The sequence below is a fragment of the Hyposmocoma kahamanoa genome, unplaced genomic scaffold, assembly GCF_003589595.1.
Source record: "Hyposmocoma kahamanoa isolate Upper Pololo Valley unplaced genomic scaffold, ASM358959v1 168, whole genome shotgun sequence".
Taxonomy (NCBI): domain Eukaryota; kingdom Metazoa; phylum Arthropoda; class Insecta; order Lepidoptera; family Cosmopterigidae; genus Hyposmocoma; species Hyposmocoma kahamanoa.
In genome coordinates, this window is record NW_020653608.1 from 2,125,925 (window position 1) to 2,149,843 (window position 23,919).

Sequence of the window (23,919 nt, forward strand, 5' to 3'; positions counted from 1 at the left end):
TCTATTATACTACATTAAAAATTACAACGACGACATATAGTAAAATAAATAAAAAGAATAAGGTAATGTCCAACAGACAGCCTGAGAGAAATTTAACAGTTATATAGCTAAATTATGTAGTTTATTTTCTGTCTACATTTAACTAATTTGATTAATCAAGAACCTTAACCTCTTGATTGATGAAGATAAATAGTCAAGTTATAAACGTATCCATTGCGTTCTTTTTATGTTGAGTACTTCCAATGAGATCATTCCCGGTTAGCCGTAGAGTTGTAAACAACAAAGAAATGACGAGATCAGAATACAGTATGACCTTTCCGTCGGGTTTCAATAGAGTAATCTTCGACAAAATGGATTTTAATTTTTTTTTTTTTTAATTTTTTTTTTATTGTGACTCGGCAAAATGACTGCACCGCGCCTGATGGAAAGTGCGAATACAGTCCAGAGATGAGAGTAACGGATGGAAAACACAAATATCTTCACTCCGTCACTATCATTTTGCCGGTCTAGCCAAATGCTTCTTCACATTACGTTTGAAGGACCCGATGTTATAATAAATATTAAAGACAAGATATGTGGTTGCTTTTCAGAAATACTTCACTTTTGCCTTGTTGTTCAGAATGTGCTAAATGTTATTATAAAAAATATACCTTCGTTGGTTAGAATAATGACCCCACAATTTTGAGCCGGTACATGATTCGACGGCTTCGCTGGCTAGATACGCCTCAATTAATTTTTTAGGCTTTTTTTAGTGCAATACTGCAGCTCCTTGTGAAAGAGTTCGTCCAGGGAAGTACTGCCACCTTACCTCATTCTGCTGCCAAGCAGTAATAAGAGCAGTAAGTGTTCCGGTTTTAAAGGGCACATGGCACTTGTCAACATGTGCGTCTCAGGGTGACGGGCGCGGGCCAGTGCCCCTCCGGTCTTTGCGGTTTAAACCTCTGAGTGGCACTACAACTGTTATGAACAGGCGTGTCGCTTGCCACCAAGCCTACGGCTTGTTCGTCCCGTTACTTAGTATTATATAAAAAAAATCTAGACTTCAAGACATTCGTGGTTATTCTCTAAACGATTATCACTAATGACAGGATTCTTACTGCGGTATAATTTCTTTTTATTTTCCCGACATTTCGGAACGATTACACGCTCCGTGGTCACGGGTTGACAGCGGCAGATGACAGCTTTAAGAACAGACGTATCTGTCTACCCTTTTCGGTGTCGACATGGTAACACTATAAGTAATCGAAGTGAAAGTAGTCGTAGTATAGGTATGGTTTTATTTCGTATATTAAAATTTTTTTTGTTCAAATTATTAATACAAAGAACGCTAAGAAAAATTCTTTGATAAACCCTTTATTACCACTAGTTCTATTAACCAGGTACACCAACTGACCTACAGATCAAGTCTTCGTGACTTAACGCATTTCTGTATATGTTTGTTACAGATCTTTTGTATTGTTTTTTGTTTTTTGGCTTTTATCACTCTAAGGAATTTTTCTTTGTATTTAGACTTTGTATTAATAATTATAACAAACTAGTGAAGTAATTTCACAAAAATAAATTAATATAATGGTAGTAAAACATCATGGTATTCTATTTAAGAAAGCAAAATTATTATTTTGCTTTCTTAAATAATCTCAGTACGGAGTATTAAAAAACCGTCATCACAAAAGTCATTCGTCCCCTAGTTTGCCACTATAGAGGTAGCATATTTTCTTCAAATTTAAACGGGATCATTTCTGAGGTACTCTCTTTCCAACAAAAAAAAAACAGTAAAATCGGTTCATAAATGCCGTAATGAGTTATCGTGTAACATACATACAAAAAAAAACATACCGCCTCCTATTTTTTTAAGTCGGCTATAAAATTTTACTTTTTTAAACATGCCATTTTATTATTGAAGGTGCGATATAAGCTCCTAAGATTCTTAAATATAATAATATTTATTTCATTCAAACAATATAAATCAAAAACAATAGGTAAGTTATACAAAATATATCTGTGATTGGTACATTATAGTTACATTCATGAATGGAAATTCGATGGAAACTAAGTTATTTACCGAACTCTGGTGGTGGCGCCAGTGAACGAGAAGCACCTCTCTCCGACATCTTAATTTTAAAATAATTTTTAACAAGATTAAGGAAAAAATTTTCTAATATCACACGTTTCTTATTGGTAAGTGTAATTTACGGGTGTTCATTATTGGTTCGATAATTAGTGGGTTTCTGGTGTTCATTAATGGAGATTTGTAGAAATTCTAGTTTAAGTTCTTTTTAGTAATAATTATAATAGCTTTTTATGAAACAGCATAATATTTCTTGAGGATTATATTTGTTAAATACTTTTGAGGTCGATTTTTATTGTAAAAAAGTTACAATGATATGTTCCAAGTTGTGAACAATTCATTTTCGTCGTGACTATAAATTACGTCGATTAGTAATGTATATGACGATGTGATCCTCGTCGAAAATCGTCAAACATTCTCACGTCGACAATAGAGACACCTGTACCGTTTCCGACCATCGGTTGCGTCGGGACTTTTAATCAACCTGCGCTCCATTACTTATTGCGTTTTGCAGACCACGTGCTCGCCACGCATCCGTTTCGTTGACGTGCATTTGTAATGTCACAAACAACTGGTGTGATTTTGTCTCGTCTCGTAATGTGCCAGACTATCTCTTCCAATTCCCTGTTCTACGGAGATCAGAAAGTTTTCTTCTGACGAGTGTCGTACAATCAACAACCCCTGAGGATGTCTCGTAGAGAGGCGAAACACGTGTCGAGCATATTTTTGGTGGTCATATTTGTGATTGTAGTTGCGCTTGTGTGAAGTAGGAAAATTAACTGCTTGAAAACTGACCTCCAAAGTTTTATTGAAATCGGTTACCGGAAAGTGCGCGAAACCGGATTGATCCCCAAGTTTGCCACCCTTAGAGGAGAAATATTTTCTTCAAATTTAGACGGGACCAAAACTGAGGTACCCTCTTTCCAACAAAAAGAATCATAAAAATCGATTCACAAATGTAATTTGATGAGTAATGGCGTAACCATAAAAAAAATTACATTCGTTTTGAGAACCTTCTCCTGTTTTGAAGTCGGTTAAAAACAATAGAAAAATCCATTCTATAATATACAAGCACATCAAAAATATTTACAAATCCTGTTATTAAACACAATGCATATCCACATAAAATTACGTGATTAATATTTATGCCACACGTAATCCATGCGCGTGCGCGACCTCGAGTGAACCTTCGTTCAAAACTGTTTAGTAGGTGGAGTGAATGAATGCAAGTAGGTGCACCTACTTACGCTTTACTTTGTCGTTCATTGAGTTTTGCGTGTTACGTAAGGTAAACAACCTTGAGAAAGTACTTCTGATGTCGTAAGTAGACTTTAATGGCATGATATTCGTGTTTCTCCTCATTGACATTTTTGATATAACAAAATACGTCTAGACGTTTTTATATGAGAATATAACTCATTGGTAGAACGAGATTGGCATGAGCTGCTGACAGAGTTCACGATTGCAATAATAACTGGCGGAATTAGAAGACGGCAGTGTTCGCTTTTTTCTTTTCTGCAAATGAAAGTAATCTAGTCTCAGCACAGAGTACTAAAAAAACCGACCTCAAAAGTCATTCATCTCCTAGTTCACCACCCTTAGAGGTCGAATATTTTCTTCAAATTTAAATGGGACCACTTCTGAGGAAGAATTATCAAAATCGGTTCATAAATGGCGGAGTTATCGCGTAACATAAATACAAAAAAAACCATACAGTTGAATTGAGAACCTCCTCCTCGTTTTGCAGTCGGTTAAAAAGTATGCGCACACAAATTTTCACAATTGAACATTTGTAAATTTTTAAGTTTATTGATTGTCACGATGTTTTACTATCATAGTATTCCATTTTTTTTCCGTGAAATTACTCCACTCGTTTGTAATAATTATTACTACAAAGATCGAATACTGAGAAAAAATTCCTTCGATGCGGCTGGATTAAACCAATGTCTTCCAGCAAACCGTGTCAGACGCTATGCCAACTAAGCCACGGAACGAACTAGCGGACTTGTTGCAGCTCTTTGCTTTTGGTTTTTAACTACTTTTGCCGTAACGCCATCTATGAGAAATCTATGAAAGCTTTTTTACACTCACCCTGAGATACTTGAATATTTTTCACATACACTTAATACGATGACATTTTACTCCAAATATCTCGGGTCACAGATTGAAATTTAAAATTTGAGCTTCGTTACGACCTATAGAATTGTCTTTGTTTATGCTAGTTTCAAATGTCATGCATGTCGGTTGAGGAAAGGCTAACATGAGTGGATGCCAAGAAAGTTTCGCTCACTGCGCTCCGGTAATATCTCTATTAGAAGACAAAAAAATTGAACTGTGCTTAAGCCTCAAGATAACAGGCGCAGTGGCAGTGCTCAGATTTTTGCGATTTAAAGCTTTGAATGGCATTACAAATGCTACGCACAGTCGTGTCGCTTACAGCCATACGCACAACTTGTTCTACTAACTAGTTTTTTACCCGACTGCGGGAGGGTTATGTTTTTCACGTGCTTGTATGTTTGTCCATTTCTTTTTCACACCGTACAGCCGAAACGGCTTGATGGATTTTGATATGTGAGGTGTCGTTAGATTCGTCTTGATTGTAGAAGTGAGGGAATTTTTTTTTTTTCTTTCCAGCTAAATATGTTTGCAGTCGGGTTTTTATTTTTTTTATTAAATAATTTTAGACTTGTTTTTTCTATATGAAACATATATTGACTGTATCAAATTTGACTACAAAAATAAATTTAAAAACCAACCATTCTACGTCCCAAATACGCGACATTGTACGTGGAATGACATTGTAGTATATACGGACAATGGTTCGTTAACGCTTCCTGTTTAGCGTTTGACATTCAAGTGGAATTCAGGACGGAATGTAGGCCGCCACTTGCCGAATTCTAGACTAAATGTTTTGTTAGTAGTATAAAAGCACTATAAGCATATAAGTAGTGAACATTGCTTGTATTTATAAGCTGCGTAAAAATCGTTCATTATTTTCATTGTATTTTGGATGATAAACCTTTTTTGAGGCTTTCTGGCTAATGAAAAAACCGACCACAAAAGTTCGTGGAATTACATTTATTTGCCAAGTTTTACTGATATCGGTTACCGGAAAGTGCGCGAAACTGCATTTATCCCTAGTTTGCCACCCTTAGAGGTGGAATATTTTCTTCAAATTTAAATGGAACCACTACCGAGGTACCCTCTTTGCAACAAAAAAGAATCATCAAAACGATTCACAAACATAATCGAGTTAACGTATAACATAAAAAAATTTAAAAAACATACAAACGAATTGAGAACCTCGTCTCTTTTTTGAAGTCCGTTAAAAATATGCAACAACATGCAACACGTTTTTAGTCACTTTGTTTTTAGTAAACGACGAAACTGTGATGTACCTACATCGGTTGCGATAACAAGTGGGGTCGCTTACGTTATGATTTGTTAATATTGATTCGTCGGTTACACTAAAATATAAAAAAAAACAGTTGGGCTTAAACTTAGTTTTTGCTATAATTTCTATTTGATGCAATTTTGGCGGGAAATATCGATACCTTGTCCGTTATTGTTTAAAACGCCAAAAATATCGCTTACGATAAGTTGACAGTCACAGCTGGATATTAATAATCTATTTAACTTACAGAAAAAAATATTTTTTTGTATTGCGCGCTTTATTATTATTGAGAGAGCAGTATTGTTGTTGCACAGACTGTCAAGTGTGTAAATTTCAAAGTCATTAAACACAAAAGTACCTTCAAAGTACAGTAAGCCTCAACTGGAATAAATACAACGGGACAATGCTATCCCGTGCCAAGGGTCATTGACCGAGCTGGTTGCCAACGCCGTGCATGCAACCTGACACTCTGTACTACACTTGACTTGTATTACAGGATACTAGATCGTGGCTGTTTTTGAATTTCGACATTTTTGTCGCACGTGTTAGGCTATACCGCTCGGCTCGTAAGGAACTGCATAACAACCAGTGTAATTCAATACACATAACACTGAATGAACAGCATAATATCATTGAATGAGTCGCTGTTACATTTGTTTAATCCATATTGCACAATACAATTTCGTGCATGTAGTGGACTTAATGCCAAAGGGCACTTTTCCAGTCAAATATTAGGTCATACCAAAAAGAAATAAGGTAGTGCTAAACTTAAAATAATTTGTTATAATTATAAATACAAAGATCGAACACAGAAAAAGTTATTTCGATCCGACCGGATTCGAACCGACGTCTTCTAGCATACCGTGCTAGACGCTATAACAACTAAGCTAAGGAACGAACCAGCGGACCTCACGAATTTTTCTATGTACTTGTCGCGTCTTTGTATTTGGTTTTTCAACTACTTTTTAGCCGTAGTGCCATCTATGAGAAGTCTATGAAAGTATTTCGTCACCCAGTTAGATACTTTACAGCTACCAGCCTTGAAAATAACTTTTTTATGATAATAAAACCGACCACTAAATTTGTGGAATACATCAATTTGCAAAGTTTACGGAAGTAGATGAAATCCAATAAACCGGACTCATTCCCTAATTTTGCACCCCTACAGGTGGAATATTTTCTTTAAATTTTAATGAGATCAATACTAAGGTACCCCCTTTCTAACAAAAAAATAATCATCGAAATCGGTTAACAAATGTTGGAGTAATTGTGTAACATGCACGCAAAAAAGATACAACCCCCATTCCTTTCTACGTAAGTTTTGATTGTGTTGACCATCCCTACTGGCTCTAGAGTATAAGACACAGCACAAGCACAGGGACCTTTTCTGTCAGGTCCTGACCCCAGATCAGCCAGGGTACAGGCTTATCGCAGACTGTTGTCACTGATTTCATCCGGTTCTCAAGAGGCTAGTGCCTCGGGTGAGCTGCCCCTGGTGCACGTATGGTACCTTTCCCTATTTTCCAGACAAGCGTCGGAGCTGTAGGCACGCTTACTTCCCGTTGTGCATTATACAAGTAACGGTTGCCACAGCTAAGCCGTTGACTCTAAAACGAAAAAACATACAGTGAGAACCTTTTTTATAAAAAATATAAGACAAGTAAGAAAGGTACGCGAAAACTATTGAAGAATATTATTTGATAGGATAAATATGAAGCTTTACTAGAATAATTTAATATATAATTATATAAATATAAAATTTTAGTACAGAGTACTAAAAAACTGACCTCAAAAGTATGTGGAATTACGTCTATTTGTCAAATTTTATTGAAATATCCCCTTGTTTGCTACTATACAGGATTTGACACAGGAGATAATAAAAATCGGTTATCACTACTCAAAGTATATTGAGAGAAAAATGCCTTGAATTGGAGAATAGCAAAATCAACCTTTAAAATAATTGCTCCTTATAATAAAATTTAGGCGCTATTATAAAAATGAATCTTCATACGTGAACAGCCACCCTTAGAGGTGATGATTTTCTTCAAAACTGAAATGGGAGCACTATGGAGGTACCCTCTTTCCAACAAAAAAAGAATCATGAAAATCGGTTCACAAATACCGGAGTTATCGCGTAACATACATACAAAAAAACATACAGTCGAACTGAACACCTCCTTTTTTGAAGTCAGTTAAAAATAAAATAAAATAAAGTTAATAGATGTAGAAGAAGTGATTAGTACTCACCAAATCACCTGTCATACGCTTGGTGAAGAGAACCTGTTGTAGCGTTTGTACCTGGTGAATTAGAAGAATGCGTAGAAAATGCCACAACAAACGGACAAACAAAAACAAAAGTAAGTGTTACAGAGAGCATTACATTCCGACACGACTTCCCGACTATTGTCAAACGAAATTGTTTCTCGTTATCTTTGTACAATGTTGCTGTGCACAGAGCGCAGCGAATGTGTAACCTATCTTGAATAAGAGGCGTGTGTAAATTGATAGCGTTCTTATTGCAGTACTGTATCGTTCTACAGCTTCGAAACAGACATTTAGGAATGCATGAAAAATTGGATAGATAAAAATGATAATTCTAATTATTTCATAGGTAAGCAAATTACACTAGACATTACCAAATTGATTAAAAACTAACTCTCTAATTTTTAGTAGCAGTAGCAGGGAAGTATTGCCACCTTACCACCATTATTGTGTTCCGGTTTTGAAGGGTAAGGGTGCTGGTGAAATTACAGGTACATGGGACTTGTCAACTTATGTTTCGGGTACAAACAAGTCGTGCGCCTGGTGGTAAGCAACATGCCTATCCATAACAGATCCAATGCCACGCAGAGCTTTAAATCGCAAACAACTTAGGGGCACCGCCACTGCGCCCATCACCCTGAGATATAACTTAATAATTCCCATGTCCCACTAGCACATTATGGAAATAGATTTAGGCGGCAGTACTTCCCTCGATGAACTCGTTCACAGGAGCTCTGCTGCTTACCTACGAAGTAATGGTTATTTGAATTTGTGTTTGCATTTCAATGTTAGACTTAACATGTGCTTAATGAAAAACACGTATTAGTTCCGTTACAAAAAAGTCGTATAACAGAACTGAAACCAAACTCCACAGTTCAACGCTATTGCAGACGCGGCGTGGGATTTTTCACAAATAAAATTTGTTCCTGAAACACGGCAGTGCCACTGCGGCCCGCTGGCGGCATAACGACGAGTCTCATAGGTATTCCACGTTAGTACAAACTATACGCTCTTGAGTGAAATTTAGAATTTTCCAAACAAACACTGGTGATGGTACTGTAAACTAGAACACCTAAATGTTATTTGCTTTGTTTCTATATTTGATATCCAATTATTTTTTACTTGAAATGACTCCACTACTTTGTTGTAATTATTAATACAAAGATCGAACACTCAGAAATTGGCGACGAAATACTTAAGATTTCTCATAGATGGCGCTACGGCTAAAAGGTCGTTAAAAAAACCAAATACAAAGACACAACAACAAACACACGGAACTAAGAATTCCTGAGGTCCGCTGGTTCGTTCCGTGGCTTAGTGGGTATGGCATCTGGCACGGTATGCTAGAAGACCTCGATTCGAATCCGGCCGGATCGAAGGAATTTTTTCTGAACGTTCGATCTTTGTATTAACAATTATAATAGAGAATATTTGCTTAAGGTAAAATAAATAGAGTGGACAATTACCTCCCCGTGAAATAAAAAAATATAGCAATATTTCTAACTAGAATAGAGGCTATCAGCGCAATAATGGTGTAATCCAAATTCAATATCTTTTCTACTATATTACTCTAAATTAAACAAAAGTATAATAATTATTTTATATTAGTATGCTGTTTTAGCATGGCATGGATAAAAAATATTTAATTAAAGACAAACGAAGCGAAGTATTTGTACCCGAGTCAAAGAACATATAGCTAATGTCAAACACCGTCGTAACAACGTCGTATAAACAAGTCTGCGGTCTGCGAGCACGTCATGTATAAACCTACACATTCAATGAAGTTCGACAAACCCCGGGTCCTTGCAAAAGAAGTCCGGTATCTGCCCAGGATGCTGCGAGAGCAAGATGGTTTCTCCGTACCACTACTTTGGGATCCAGTATTTCCTTTGATGAAAAATCCCAAACAGACATAAGACTACAGTACCTACTAATTAATGTGTTATAATTTATTCTAATTTCCATGATTAATTAATAATAAAATAATTTAATAAATAAATCTTATTGTTGAAATAAAAAAAATATATCTGTTGTTATATTGCGGTACTTGACTACTTCTATTCTACCTCTTTGGTTTTTGTTTTGAAGCGTTTCTTTGCATTTCGTCTAAATATATGACGAGGCTGTATGGTGGAATCTTTGCCTACCCTAATAAATGGGTTAACATTTATTTGTCGTGGATTGCAATTAACATTTACATTATATATTGGTTTTGAAATATTGTTTATTTACTCGTAGAAAAAGCATTGTATGCAATCATTACATAATTAGGTCTTAAAATCTCGTACCTATTACTTAGGCCAGTCGGCAAAGCCTCGTGGCCTAAACACGGTACTCGACTTTAAGAACCCTCATTATGCCATGATTATATACGCGTATTATAAGTTATGTTACAGAAATTGTATCATAGTTTAAAACTTAGTGGCAAAATTTGATGATCAGTGGGAATGAGATCGTAAAAGCATGTACATATTACCCTAAAGTAAATTTACTACTTTGTTGCGGCTATCAAAAACCCCAACTTGCTCTGGTATTGAAAATATTTTAACCGACTTTAAAAAAAATAGGATTTTTTGGTGTGTTTATTATGCGATTACTTCGATACTTGTGAACCGATTTCGATGATGCTTTTTTTTGTTGGAAAGGGGGATATCTCAATACTAGTCCCATTCAAACTTGAAGAAAATATTCCACCTGTAAGAGTGGCACATTAGGGGATGAATACGATTTATTGGATTTCGCCCACTTTCCGTTAACCAATTTCCTTAGAATAATAACGCATAGAACGATAGTTTCATATCAAACGAACTGTCACAAGTGAGGCAAAAGTCAAATTCATGTAGGCTAGTTTTAGTAGTAGGTTAATTTTCGGTTTTAGTGAATATTTATATAAAAATACAAGTTGAAACGCGTTGCTTCCTTGTGGAATGTGATGTTAGTATCTATTTTATGTTTGTCTGACGTATTTTTACTCTCATTTACCGCACATTTCGTAATTTTTAGCTAAAATTCTTGAGCTGTTCGCGGTGCAAGTTGACCTTGAGCACTGAAGGCCCGCCCGCTCGTGTAGGCCCTTTTGGCGCGCTTCAATTTGCCTCACTTAGCGTGTGCGGACTAGGTTTCTATGCGTTATTATTCTAAGCCAATTTCAATAAAACTTGGCAAATAAGTAGGTGTAATTTCAGAAATTTTAAAAGTCGATTATTTTTATAAATAAGAAATTTGTAGTCTACTCAGCCGCTACTAGCCCATATAAAATGGTTCAAAATTTATTTTAGGTACATGACGTCCTAGAACAACCCATAATAAATAAATGTTATTGCCGCGAAAATCAATACCTTGTCTAGAATTTGCGATTTTTAAGTCCCGACGCGTAAAGAGAGAAAGTCTAAATTTGAACATTCTAGCCTCGGAAGCCAATTTAATCGGGATGGTCTTTAGCAATGTTTGATGAATATCTTCAGTTGTTTAAAGATTATCAGTTCTTTTCTCAGTAAGTGTAGGGATCTTAAAATAAATAGTAAAATAAATATTTATTTTATTTCCACTTTAAAAAAAAAAAAAAATAACGCTCACACTCAACATAGCCCCGTACTAGGGAATCCTTGTGTCGCGGGTACCATGGACACACACATAGACAACCACAAATTACGCCCAAACTCACGAGAGAAATAAAGGGGAAGCCTTTATCCGGTAGTGGGATACATGAAGTTAATTGTAATAATTGTCCGATCGATTGAGTATACTACAGATATCCGATGATATTATAACAATATTAACCCTGATCTGATGTCAGTCAGTACAGTCTCCAGCAGCCTACCTAACTCGTTAAACTGGTCTCGACGAGTCATACGTTGCTCTGATCCCAAAGTACCTAAAGCACTTGTCATTTTTAAGTTTATTGCATACCACAACGTTTGACCACCATGACATTGAATTATTATTGCGAAATTCCTCCACTAGTTTATAATGATCGTTTAAAAAGATCGAACACTAGGAAAAATTTCCTTCGATCGGGCTGACCGGCCGACGTCTTCCAGCAAACCGTGCCAGACGCTATGCCAACTAAGCCACGGAACGAAATAGCGGACCTTACGAATTTTCTTTGTGCTTGTTGCAGATATTTGTTTTTGGTTTTTAACTACTCGTGCCGTAGCGCCATCTGTGGGAGATCTAAGAAAGCTTTTCTTCACTCAGCCAGGAGATGTCGCTTTAATAACTGTAATTTTTAAAATTATTGAAAGTCACGATGTTTGACCACTATGATATTCAATTATTTTAAAGCACTTGTGTTATCGAACCACACAAACCCGAGATAAACATATGGTACATCACATAGATAAAGAAACTGACACCAAAATTGGAGTGTCAACCTTACCAACTGTAAAAGTTGAGCACAGCCATGAGACTCAGCTCATTCAGCATTATGCAAATACAAAATGGCAGCACAAAGGTGGTACCATTTTACTCTTCTAAACTTCATCTTTTCCCAGACCATTTTGGAAGACAAACAACCCTTACGCCGGGTTGGTTCGGTAAATACAATTGTCTTGTATACAAACAGATTCAAGAAAGTTAGAAACTGTAACCACCTGCTTGCTTTGTTGATGGATTGTCTATGGAAGTTGACTGTGTTACGGGCTCTTAAGGGCGCTTTTAACAAGAGCGGTATTGTTATTTTAAAATAGACATTGTATTCGTAATATAACTTACCTTTACTTATGAGTGGTAACCGTTATGGTGCCAAAAGTTTACGACGCATTATCGTATGTTTTAATTTCGGAGAAAATATTGTGTATTTAATTCAAATTTCTTAGTTATTATTTATAAATCATTCGGCCTTAAAAGTTAACAAAAAAACAAGAAACACAAATTGTAATTAACGTATAATAAAGACTATCTTGTGAAAATTGATATCTCAAAATCCCGCCATTTTTAAAACCTTTCATATTTCTATAGTTTTTCCCTTTGTGGGCCATTGCCCTTTTATTACGGCCTTGGAGTCCAGTTCGCCGTTAATCTATTAATTATTATTATCACGCACTCTTTTTCTCTCTATTGTATTATTTTGACATTTACATACATATAAAAAAAATGCGTGATTATAGATTTGTAAAAAATACTTTCATTTATATTGTATACATTTTACAATTATTAATATTGACTCATATTATGTACTTTTTCTTGTTTTAATTATTTTTTGATATGTAATATTACATTTATGTTTTTTTTCTGTCTTTGTTCTTATTTACCCGCCCATGTGGTATTTAGTACATCTTATAGCTTGCTTAGTTTTAATTAACACTATATAGTGCCTGTTTGTAAAGAGACTGTATGCCTTCAATATGTTTGTATGTCTAATATTTGGCCAGACATAATGAAAGTATACTTATTTCGTTATTGTCTTCTTCTGTACACATAGGTAGTGCTTCCTTATATGCATTTCAACATTTTTATTGAAGCAAAACTTACAAACCTTTTGCTTAACTATTTTTAAAGTGATGTAACATCTGAAGGAGATATAATTTCACTAATTAAAATTTTAACTACAAACATTACTGTGTTTATTATATTTTTACCAAATTTTATCTTTCAATATCATCATCAATCTATTTATATATACCACTGCTGACCACGGGTATCCTCTCAGGAGAGGGTTTGTGCCATAGTCCGCCACGCTGGCCCAATGCGGGTCTGGACTTTTTTCGAGGCTTGTGAACCTTCTTCGACGCGCTGGTTTCGTCACTATGTTTTCCATCACCGAAAAGCTCATGGTAAATTTCAAATTAAAATTCGCACACCAATTCCGACAAACTCAAATGCGTGAGCCTGGATTAGAATCCACGGCCTCTGCTTAAAAGGCTGTAGGTCAAACCACTAGGCTACCACGGCTTGTTTATCTTCATCCTGAAAAAAATATATAAAAGTCACATGCGAGGTTAATCACTTCAAGATGACGATGTAAAATTATGAATAATAAGAAACTAAACGGTATGCTGAACAGACTTAGTGTTGTGACGGCCCTGAGGTTGCACTCTGGGCACAAAGAAATTGACCTTCAAAGAAGTTTACCTTTTTGATGGGCATTACCCCAACTCCATATTGTAACAATTGCGGCGTCATTGAAGACGTTTACCACGTTTTGATGGAATGTGTTCGGACCGAGAAACACAGGGGACAGTTGGGCAGTGTGGTTAACATACGACAGACTGGGTGGTGTAACAGTATACTGGCCGTTCCTATGTCGAACGAAGCCAAGATACTGTACAAAATATATTTAGATAGTCTTAATCTAGGTTAGATGTATAAATTAAGTAGCATTACGGAACGACATTACCATTAACTACCATGCGGTAAAGCTCCTTAAATGTAGATTTTAAAAAAATAAACCAAACTAAATTCAGAAATCACTGTCAATAAAAAAGACGACAAATATGTTTAAAAAGAAGTAACAACACCATAAATACCTAAAACAATCGAAAAGAGATGTTTTACCATGTGATTTCAATGTTTTTTAGATAAAAATACATATTTAAATAAAACATGAAACACCGCTGCAAGCTCCGTTATAAATATTTATGCTCGATGGAAAAAACAAACGGGTACAAAAATCTAGTGGAACCGTTTCACGGACCAATAAAGCACCAAAAAAAGCCAGAACTAATAGTCTGAGCTGTGGAATCAGATCCAGTAATAAATTTGCGATTCTGAGTCCATTCAAGACCTTAGACCAATGAAATCGCCGCTCGTTATTCACCTGCAAGCTGTTTAAGCTGTTAATTTGCTCCTATTATACAGGTGCGGCTTCGTTTTGTTAGTTTGCAATGATGTACGGCTAGTTCGAATTTGTATAACAAATGGTTATTTCATGTTTGTGTAATGAAATTAACATTTTCGATAGTTGTCCTTTTTTCATTTAAAATATTTTTTTGTCGCCTCACTAGCTCGGGAAGGCTTTCTTTCTCATTAGAAATTAGCGCGCAAAAGCGTTTTTTTGCACGCTGGCGTGGAAAAGGTTTTTGAAATTCGAACTTGACGATGAACTGTGGTGTGGTGCACCAAACTTTTCCTGTCGACGAAACAAAAGATAATGACACGTTCAAGTACGCGATTTTTTGTACATTATTTAAGAGGGAGCAGAGATCCACTTTAAAGTAAAAAATAAAATATTGTATGAGTAACTACACGATATATTCAAGCATAGACACTAATCAGAAACATAAAACAATAAAGTTTCCTCGATAGATAAAAATCACGAAATGACCTCTAATTTTCACATTTTTTCGATTCATCCTCGAAATGCTACAGGTTATTAGAACAAAAATTAGATTAATTATATTTATGCATGATCGAAAACTGTCACTACGGATTTTTTTAAATCCCTTTAGTTTTATTCCGCTAAAACGAATTTGATACTTTTAATGCGCAAGATTCAACATCTCCTGTCGCATGTCACGCGAACTTCAGGCATATATTTGTTTCACAAATTTGGGCGGAGCCAACGTCAAAACGTTTTTGGCATGCTCCCTCTTAAGTAATATAAATCCGTTGGTATCTTTTATTCTTATTATTGATGACATTAAACTGACTTTTGTTTATAAACTATTTTAATTCTTCGAAGAAAACTGGTTTGTCATAGTTGAAGCGAAAAGTTGTGTGTTTCGCTCGACAGCAAAGTTGTTTTCCATGTCGTCTCTTGAAACCCTCGCTACGCTCAGGATACTATGTTTAGAATACCTCACTTGCTCATGATCGGCGGTAGAGATAGGTAAGATGGCAGTACTTCCCTGGACGAACTCTTTCACAAAGAGCATTACTGCTACTAAATATTTAATATGTAATTTTACTTAATGCAAATTGATAATAAAACAAACACGTCAAATATAAACTTGCTAAACTATGTTTTCCAAAGCTCCATGTCTCCTACAACCATGTATCTTCTGCATTTCGATATTAGCTAGGAGTCATTTAAAACTTTTTGGGGATTCCGCAGTCAAAAGTAGTAAATTATATGAGATTACCTAATACTTTTAGTGAAAGCTATAACCGATTATGTAGCAAAGATAGTTGATCGCCCACTAGGGGGCAGTAGGGACCACTGTGAGATATTATGGGCTAAAGTAACTATTATAGCGTACAAAACGTGTGCGTGAATGTTAACTAACGTATGACAGTCGTGTGCGACTTTGCGTCACTCTCTTGACTACGTTTCTTGCGAGTCAACTTCGATGTAGGCGTACCGTAAACATTTATGACGTATTGACATGCGCACTTGTGGTTATTATTTAATTGAAATTTCAGGGAAATATAATTAAAACTTCTGGATTGAGTGCAAACTTTATTGTAGACCTTGTTTTGATTAGATTATTGGAAATTGATTTCAGAATTTTCTGAATGCGTTTACTTAACGTAATTTAGTTGATGTTCAAGAGAGGCAATCAAAAACATGTAGCCTCATTTCTCACGCCCTCTATGACCCGGTGGTTTGAATGTAAGACCAATTTGAGAAAAGTAGTTTTCAAAATTAGTCCCAGTTTTGATTTTTTATTTATTTATTTTATTTATTTATTTTAAACACTAAGAATATTCTGGTTATTCAGGTCCTAATTCTTGTTACTAACCTATTTCAAATATAAGGCAATTTAAAGAGTGCTCCAAGTTTTTTGTCATATTTACCGTACCCAAAACCGTGTTGCCAAAAGTGGGTCCCAAACTGATCAAATTTTAATAAATCATCCGTATTTACTAAGCGGGAGGCTCTAAATGTATGCGCTGTCACACGTGGGCCCTCCTAGGACCCTTGGTATCTCTGTTTACCCAGCCAAACCTAGCCACTGGTACTACAGCAACTCATTCCATACTCGATTATAAACTGGAGCGTGTCAATGATTTAATAACGATAACTACTGTTCGGTAAGTTTGTGAAAAATTTCAAATAGTGGAAATTCTTCCGGAAAAATTCTCCAAAAATTGGAAAAATATGGAAAATTGAAAAAAAGTAATTATGAAGGCTCCTATTATGTTCTACGTTTAGAAATATCTTTTGAAGTTTTATTTAACGTGAATTATAAAACGAACTTGAAAAACTAAAAGCTTCGAGTAAAACGAGATTGAAGTTCAATTGATCTCGTAAGAGCGAAAAAAAATTTATTCCGTTTTAATGGCTCCATCGTTTTCGTTCAGTAACTTCAACTTTCGACAGATGTCAACGTCAAATGTGGCAAATTAAAGGAAAAATATTTACTTTTCTGAAAAATATGATTTTTTCAAAATGTAAATTTTTCCATGACTCAACACTAACGGTAACTCTTTCCGAAGACCTAATAATATGTTAATCTTTAGTATATACAAATAAATGCATCTATACATACTATGGCGCCTGTTTCCAAAGGGGTAAGAAGTGGCAATATACCTTCATTTTTTCAAACATGTGGGATTTATTTTTCTGCCTTTGCCCTGCCTATTTTCAAGGACAATCTTTTCCAAACTTTCTATCCGCATCTGCTCTATAAATGTGGAAGAAAAACATTAAACGTAATATTGCACACAAGAAATGCGAACAAGAATGGTGAACATTTCTTTTTTTATTTCAGATTTTACTTTATTTTAGTTGTTTCATTCCAAAAAAGGCGTGTGAATGTGTTTGTTTTTCTTATGCTCTTAACTATTACAAACTTACTTTTTTAGCGTTTTTTTAATATATTTTATATTAAATAAAGTCATTTTTATTTTGGATACAATATACCATTAATCATTTGAAACCTACAAAATGATCTATTCACTTTTATGATATTCTCAGAACAAGTTCGAGTTTTAATCGGGAGCCCCTGGTACCTTCGCAATGTATTGATACAGTACACAAATTCCGTTTGTCGAGTCTACCCTGCTCTTCACTTGATTAAATGCAATGTTATATCTCGGAAATGTATTATATTATTCATATAGGTATAACCATAAAGACGGCATAACTATGTAAGTATCGTCAACTTAGATTGTTGCTGAACATTTAGATTTTTTCTTATCTTTTATGGAACTTAACAAAGTTTATAAAAAGAAATACGAGTAAAAAGTGACTATTACCAAAAACTTCTTTAAACGTTCTCTCTTGTAAGAAGTTCGAACATACTTTTTCTGAAAAAAAATTTTTACCTAAAACTCCTTCTGTCCATCTGTCCCGTCTACTGGGGATTTCGGGAATATTTTTTGGAGTAAAAAGTTATTATGAGTTTATTGGGTTTTCGAATGTATTTACTCCAAAAATATTCTAATGTTTTATGTCTTAAAGCTCAAAGGACAAATACAATAATGTTACGAATAAATCTTCTAAAATAAACTAAAATTGATCATCGTGAATGTGTTTTACTGAGTTATTTGAAAATACTTTTTTAATATTGATACAACATATCGAATTTTTAGGTTTCGCGATTGTTACACATAGGAAACGAAACAGTTTGTTTTTGGATCCAAACGGCTTATGTTTTGTTTTTTCGTTACAAATAAATAAATATAAGCCAACATATACATCACATACGTTTCTCTGATTCCAAAGAATGTAACTAAAGCACTGTGTTATGGAAATCGGAAACAACGACGGTACCACAAACATCCAAATCCGAGACAATATAAGTAAACTCAGATTTTCTAGTTGGGATTGAACCCGAGACCGCAGAGATGTCGACACCATGAAAACAGGTGTGCAAGCCACTTGACCATAGAGGTCGTAAAAGAAACTGGTTTGTTTGAAAAACCGCAAATGTACGAGATTTATATACGAAAAAAATACGTTCATTTCCTAATAATATAACATTATATTGATACAGCGTATGTGTAAGAATTTAATTTGTACTAAAGTGAAGTTTGACAATTAATCTAAAATATCTACAAATGTCAGTACTAGGATATACCTATCCGGTATGTATTTGGTGACTCTTTAGTAATAATAATAATTTGTACGATAATCACACAAATTACTTGTTCTGCTATTAGAAAATCCCAGTAATATAAGTGTGGCGTCTACGCTACTTAGCACAGGGATAGTTCAATAAAACAACATGTGTTTATGTGTTCTCATACACGTGCGATACGTCCGCTCACACCACTGTCGTAATGGCGGGAACGGCGGGTCGCAGTGTAACTATATTATCTATTGTCTATGGTACATTAACATACAATAAGTACCAGAGCAATTACAGGAATTTCAAGGTCACTAGCCAGAACATCCTAACCAAAAACAATTTAAAAATGTTCATTTCTCGAAATCGCCCTTCCGGGAATCGGACTCTCCATCTAGTGCCCATAATGCCTAATCGTTAGGCCACCAAGATGGTCGAAGTAGCCAAAAGACGTTATGTTCTAGTGTCGAAGATAAAAAAGTTTAATATTTTTCAATCCATCTGCAAATGTTGCCAAGGCGAACGTTGCCAAAAGCCTGCCCGGCGTAGAAGTTTCGTGGAAAGCCTTTGACACGATCGCTTCGTGAATAGGATTCCCTTATACAGGTATATGTAAGTTTAAAACCATGAAATGCATTTTAAAATGATTATGTACTGGTGAAACTTTGTAAAATAAGTGCGGTTTTTTAGTATTTAAGTATGTAATATGTACGTTGAGTTCAAAACCTCTCCTTTTTTGGGATTTGTAAAAATATAAACATCAATGAATATTAATTTTATTTTTAATCGTGGAAAGAATAATAAACTCATTAATAGAGAAAGACAGATTTATACAGCCCTTTAGAAACACCCTGTACAAAGGTCGTTAATTTTTTATTCCTTCTCACCGCCCATTGCTCTCGACTTTATTGTTCAAACGTTGGCGCTAAAAAAACTCGGTAACGTTATATTAAATTTTTATTTTTTTATACTCTGTTATTAATTTCCGTTTACAGACTTTTTTGAGTATCTTCGTCTTCCTAAATAACTCTAGTCTGAAAACAGTCTAATTTTAATAACTGCAAGGTCTAGTCAATAGTTTAATCTAAATAATTCAGTGGTAAAAGTGCTAGTTTTCAAGTTTAAAAAGCGTACAAAAAGTGACATTAAAAATCGAAGTTTTGCAAATCGAAAACGTGTGTCAGTGAATTACGGTTCATATAAGTGGAATTCATGTGGCGTAACCGGAGTGTTGCGGCCCACCCATGACGAACAACAATAACGGTGTCAACGGCAGCGCGGGCGGTGCCGGCGAGCCCGCCTCTGCCGACATGGATTCGCTCGAGGAAATGCTGCGTAAGGTAAGGGTACAATAAGTAATAGTATGTAGCCACTGCACGACATGGGCTTACCTTAAGTTCTTACGCCTATATCGATCTACTGTTGCATATGGTCATCTGTTTTAGGAGCTGGCTCGGCGGCTTTTACAATTAATGTTTTTAATAAATTTTATTGCATACAAAATAAAACAAGACAATACAAAGACATAGTGAAAGATACAATCGACGGCCAAATTATTACGGAGTCACAAGTGAAGAGCAGTTTATGGTGCACAAAGCTGCTAAACGGTGTGTTAATTGAAATGAATATACACTTAAACAAGACGCATAAGACATACTATATAACATACATATTGCTACATACTAAATATATATGTGTATATATACAATACATAGAATATGCGTGCGACATAAATTTATAAACAATAATGAAAAGAACACGTACACGTGTTATTTTCATTTCGGTCATGATTAGTTAATTAAGGATGTTCGTAGTTTAAACGGCTTCAAATAAAATCCGAATTAGAAGGAAATTTCAAGTCGTATTCGTCTTTTACAGTTGTCATTAATGAAAAACGTTAAATAACATTAATTTTGATAAATCTTTATTAAACCTCAGCATCAGGGCTTACGTCTAAATGAATACGTTCCACTCTGTACAACTAATATTTGAATATTAATAACGTCATTTATCTTAACATCATATCACGAAAAGCTTTGTATGTTAGGCTCTGTTTGCTTTATAATTAATTATCTACCATTAGCGTGAACTACTACAATGACGTATAGTTTGACAAATGACGTCACACTATTTAATCTGTCACTTTGACATTACAACATATTACGATGTCCGTCTTAGAAGACCTCAGTGTACCTAACCAATAAACGGCCACACGCGTCTTGTGATATTTGCTATAATTATGTGACAATTTCTGTAAGATCCCTGCTCCAATAAGCGGCGTAAGAGTCTTTTAATATATGCAATTAGTGATGTCTCAGCAAAGACGAATTACGACTACTTACCCATTTATTAATGAAGGATTCAAATGACGAATTTGGTGATTTGGGGATACCTGAAAGGTATCACTTAGATTTACTACTTCATCCTAGATTTGGTCTAGTCTTATTTATGTTAGATTCCGGAGCATATATTAAATTTATCATTTCCTAAGTTTAAAAATTACATTAAAAATATTTGGATCGAAAAATCATATTACAAAATTGAAGTCTACGTGTTCGATAAAGATGTATGGAAAGACGACATGGCTCCAGAATTCACACAAATTTGATTCAAAGTGTATTCCATAGCATTTAAGTTTATTTGAAAAGAGCTATCCCTAGAGTTTCTTGCTCGTTCTTCTCAGGGAGGTCAGCGTAGTAAATGTGACGATTTCAAGTGTAAATTTATTTTACCTATGGAATAAATAATCTTTGACTTTGACTTTGACTTTGTTATTCAGTTAAGCAAAGGCCGTCGTCAAGTCATTGTCTAGTCTTTCATACATAGTATAGATATGTCTTTATATATCCCCCGCACGTGAGAGAACTAATTTAGAAGAGTCGATCAATCAGCTCGGATCAATTTTTTCAGTACTAATACGGATCATTTTGCTTGAGTCGAGCGGGACCTCGTAAAGACGATTTGAAAAATATTTTTTTACAAAGAAATTAAAGGCATTCGAAAAATCTATATCGTACTATACGTGTTCTATTCAGTTCAGTTAATATAAAAAAAAACATCATTGGTATACATGAAGTACCTATTGAATACAGCTGTTTTCTTGTAAGCTTTGTATGTAAATTTGTGTTTTTTTTTCAATCGTGACAATTTTCAGGAATCGTGTTTTCACACCGTATAATAATCAGTGTATATCTCCAGTTTTATTACATACTTTTTCCAAAGAGATTGATTCAACACTCAGGGTCGTATTCTAGAACTCTACTCAATGCTCAAGTTAGGATTTGAGTATGGTTTAAAGCACTTGATATCATACTCAAGTCCCTGCCATTAGGGTCGTATTTCCCGTGCTTGTGTTGCCAGTGCAATCCTGACTTGAGCATTGAATAGAGTTCAAGAATACGACCCTTACTGTTATGCGAAATCAACCAAAGCCATTTGAGGTTCTATAGACTCATAATAGATTCAACCGAGAATCGGGGCCTTCTCATTCTCTTTTCAGACTTTCGCTTAAAACCCCACTTTATTACATTCATGAAAGATTTTTATTATGCTAGTCGTACGTTATTTTTCGCATAAAACCTTTATAGCTATGTTGTTATTAAAAATTTTCTAAGTAACGACAACTTGTATTAAAAATGGCAATCATTCTTTGAATTCCGCCTAAGCTTTTTATGCGTAAGACTAACTTCTTGGTGTTTTTTTTTAGTTGAGATATGCTTGTGTCTTTCTCCGGTTACAGTCAGGTCATTGTATGATGTAAGAGTGTATTTCTGCTTCGGAAGAACGAATATCACAAGCAGCAAATGCTGAATTCGACGATAAATGTGTTTAAAAAATTTTTTTTTTTTTGACAAAGACAATAATTAGAATATACATTTGAAATAAAGTAGTTTATTTATGCTATAAATACATATCACATGTTTTATACATAAACTGTCAATTCGACTGTATTTTTTTGTATGTATGTCATGCGATTACATTCTTGAACCGATTTTGATGACTCTTTTTTGTTGGAAAGAGGGTACCCCAGTATTAGTCCCATTTAAATTTGAAGAAAATATTACTCCTCTAAGGGTGGCAAACTAGGGGATGAATCCGGTTTAACGCACTTTCCGGTAACCGATTAAAGAAAACTACACAAATAGATGTAATTCCACGAACTTTTGACGTCTTTTTTTTTAATAAAAAGTTATCATCGGGTGTTTTTAAAAACACCTTAATTTTCTCGTTTAACTTGGTACAAAAATTAAATGAAAATAATATAACTGCATGTAAAGGGCATAACTAATTTAAATGTGAGTTTTAATACTTGTCTCTTGAATATAACTAAAATGAACAATTGTATTCACTTGTGAACTTGAACTACATGATAAGGTCACAGTTCCGTACATTACTAGTAAAATCCTTTGATATTAGTGTTTTTAACGTAATGAACGTCAAATTATGAATTTTTATAGTAAAAATCTGATTATTGAAGTCTGTTATGTTCTTCGAGCATGCTGTATATTCTGCTGAGATTTATTTTCACAAAAAAAATTGTCGATTGGCTTTAATTTTCTGATCCTGATTAAGTAACTCAATTTTGATAAAAATGTTAGTTCCGCGTTTTTCGTTCCGAGGGCCGATTTAAGGGGGCATACTTTCCTAGATTAGTTCGGCTACTAGAAGAAACAATGGGGGGAATCTAGGCTTTCGACGAGGAACGTTTAAATTAATAAGGGTCAGTGCCTCTGGTGACGATTCGACGTCTGCTTTCATTGGAACACATTTTGAAATGACTTACTCGAGTATTATAACAGTTAGTAGAGAGAGGAACTAGAATAAATAATTGCTTCTCAATGAAACCATATGGTCATTATTATCAACCCATTTGTATGTCGCACTGCTGGGCACCGAAAAGCTCATGGTAAATTTTCGCACATAAATTCCTAGAAACTCAGAGGTGCAAGCCCGGATTCGAACCCACAGCCTTTGCTTGAGAGGCAGTAAGTAGGTCAAACCATTAGTCTACCACGGAACCACAAAACCACATAGTACAGAGCACTATTTGCAGTGCGCCGTTTTCTCAATGAATCCATCTGTGTATTTATTGCACACTGCTAGATATTCTTCTATATATCTATCTATCCTTTTAAATCCACGATAACATTTCGCCTCATGTTAGCGCCGTCACTCGATACATCGGCGTTTTCCAATATCCTGAATTCCAGTCGTTATAAAATGAAAAATGTCGAGGGAAAATAACTGGAATGCGACGATATGCGCCGTCGGCCATGTTGATTTTTTTTAATGTCTCGCACGTG

General features: G+C 35.0%; 1 protein-coding gene across 12 annotated transcripts in view; it reads left to right on the forward strand.

Moving 5' to 3' along the window:
• The window catches only part of LOC113225609 (uncharacterized protein CG43867), a 472,277-nt gene that overhangs the window by 257,513 nt on the left and 190,845 nt on the right, over nt 1-23,919 (forward strand). For 2 of the 12 annotated variants that reach the window (XM_026457963.1, XM_026457962.1), the window contains exon 2: nt 19,612-19,956. The exons of the other annotated variants lie outside the window; for them this stretch is intronic. In XM_026457963.1, the coding sequence (XP_026313748.1) occupies nt 19,861-19,956 (96 nt within the window). In that variant the 5' untranslated portion in view covers nt 19,612-19,860. The remainder of the gene's footprint in view (nt 1-19,611; nt 19,957-23,919) is intronic. 12 annotated transcript variants of the gene reach the window in all.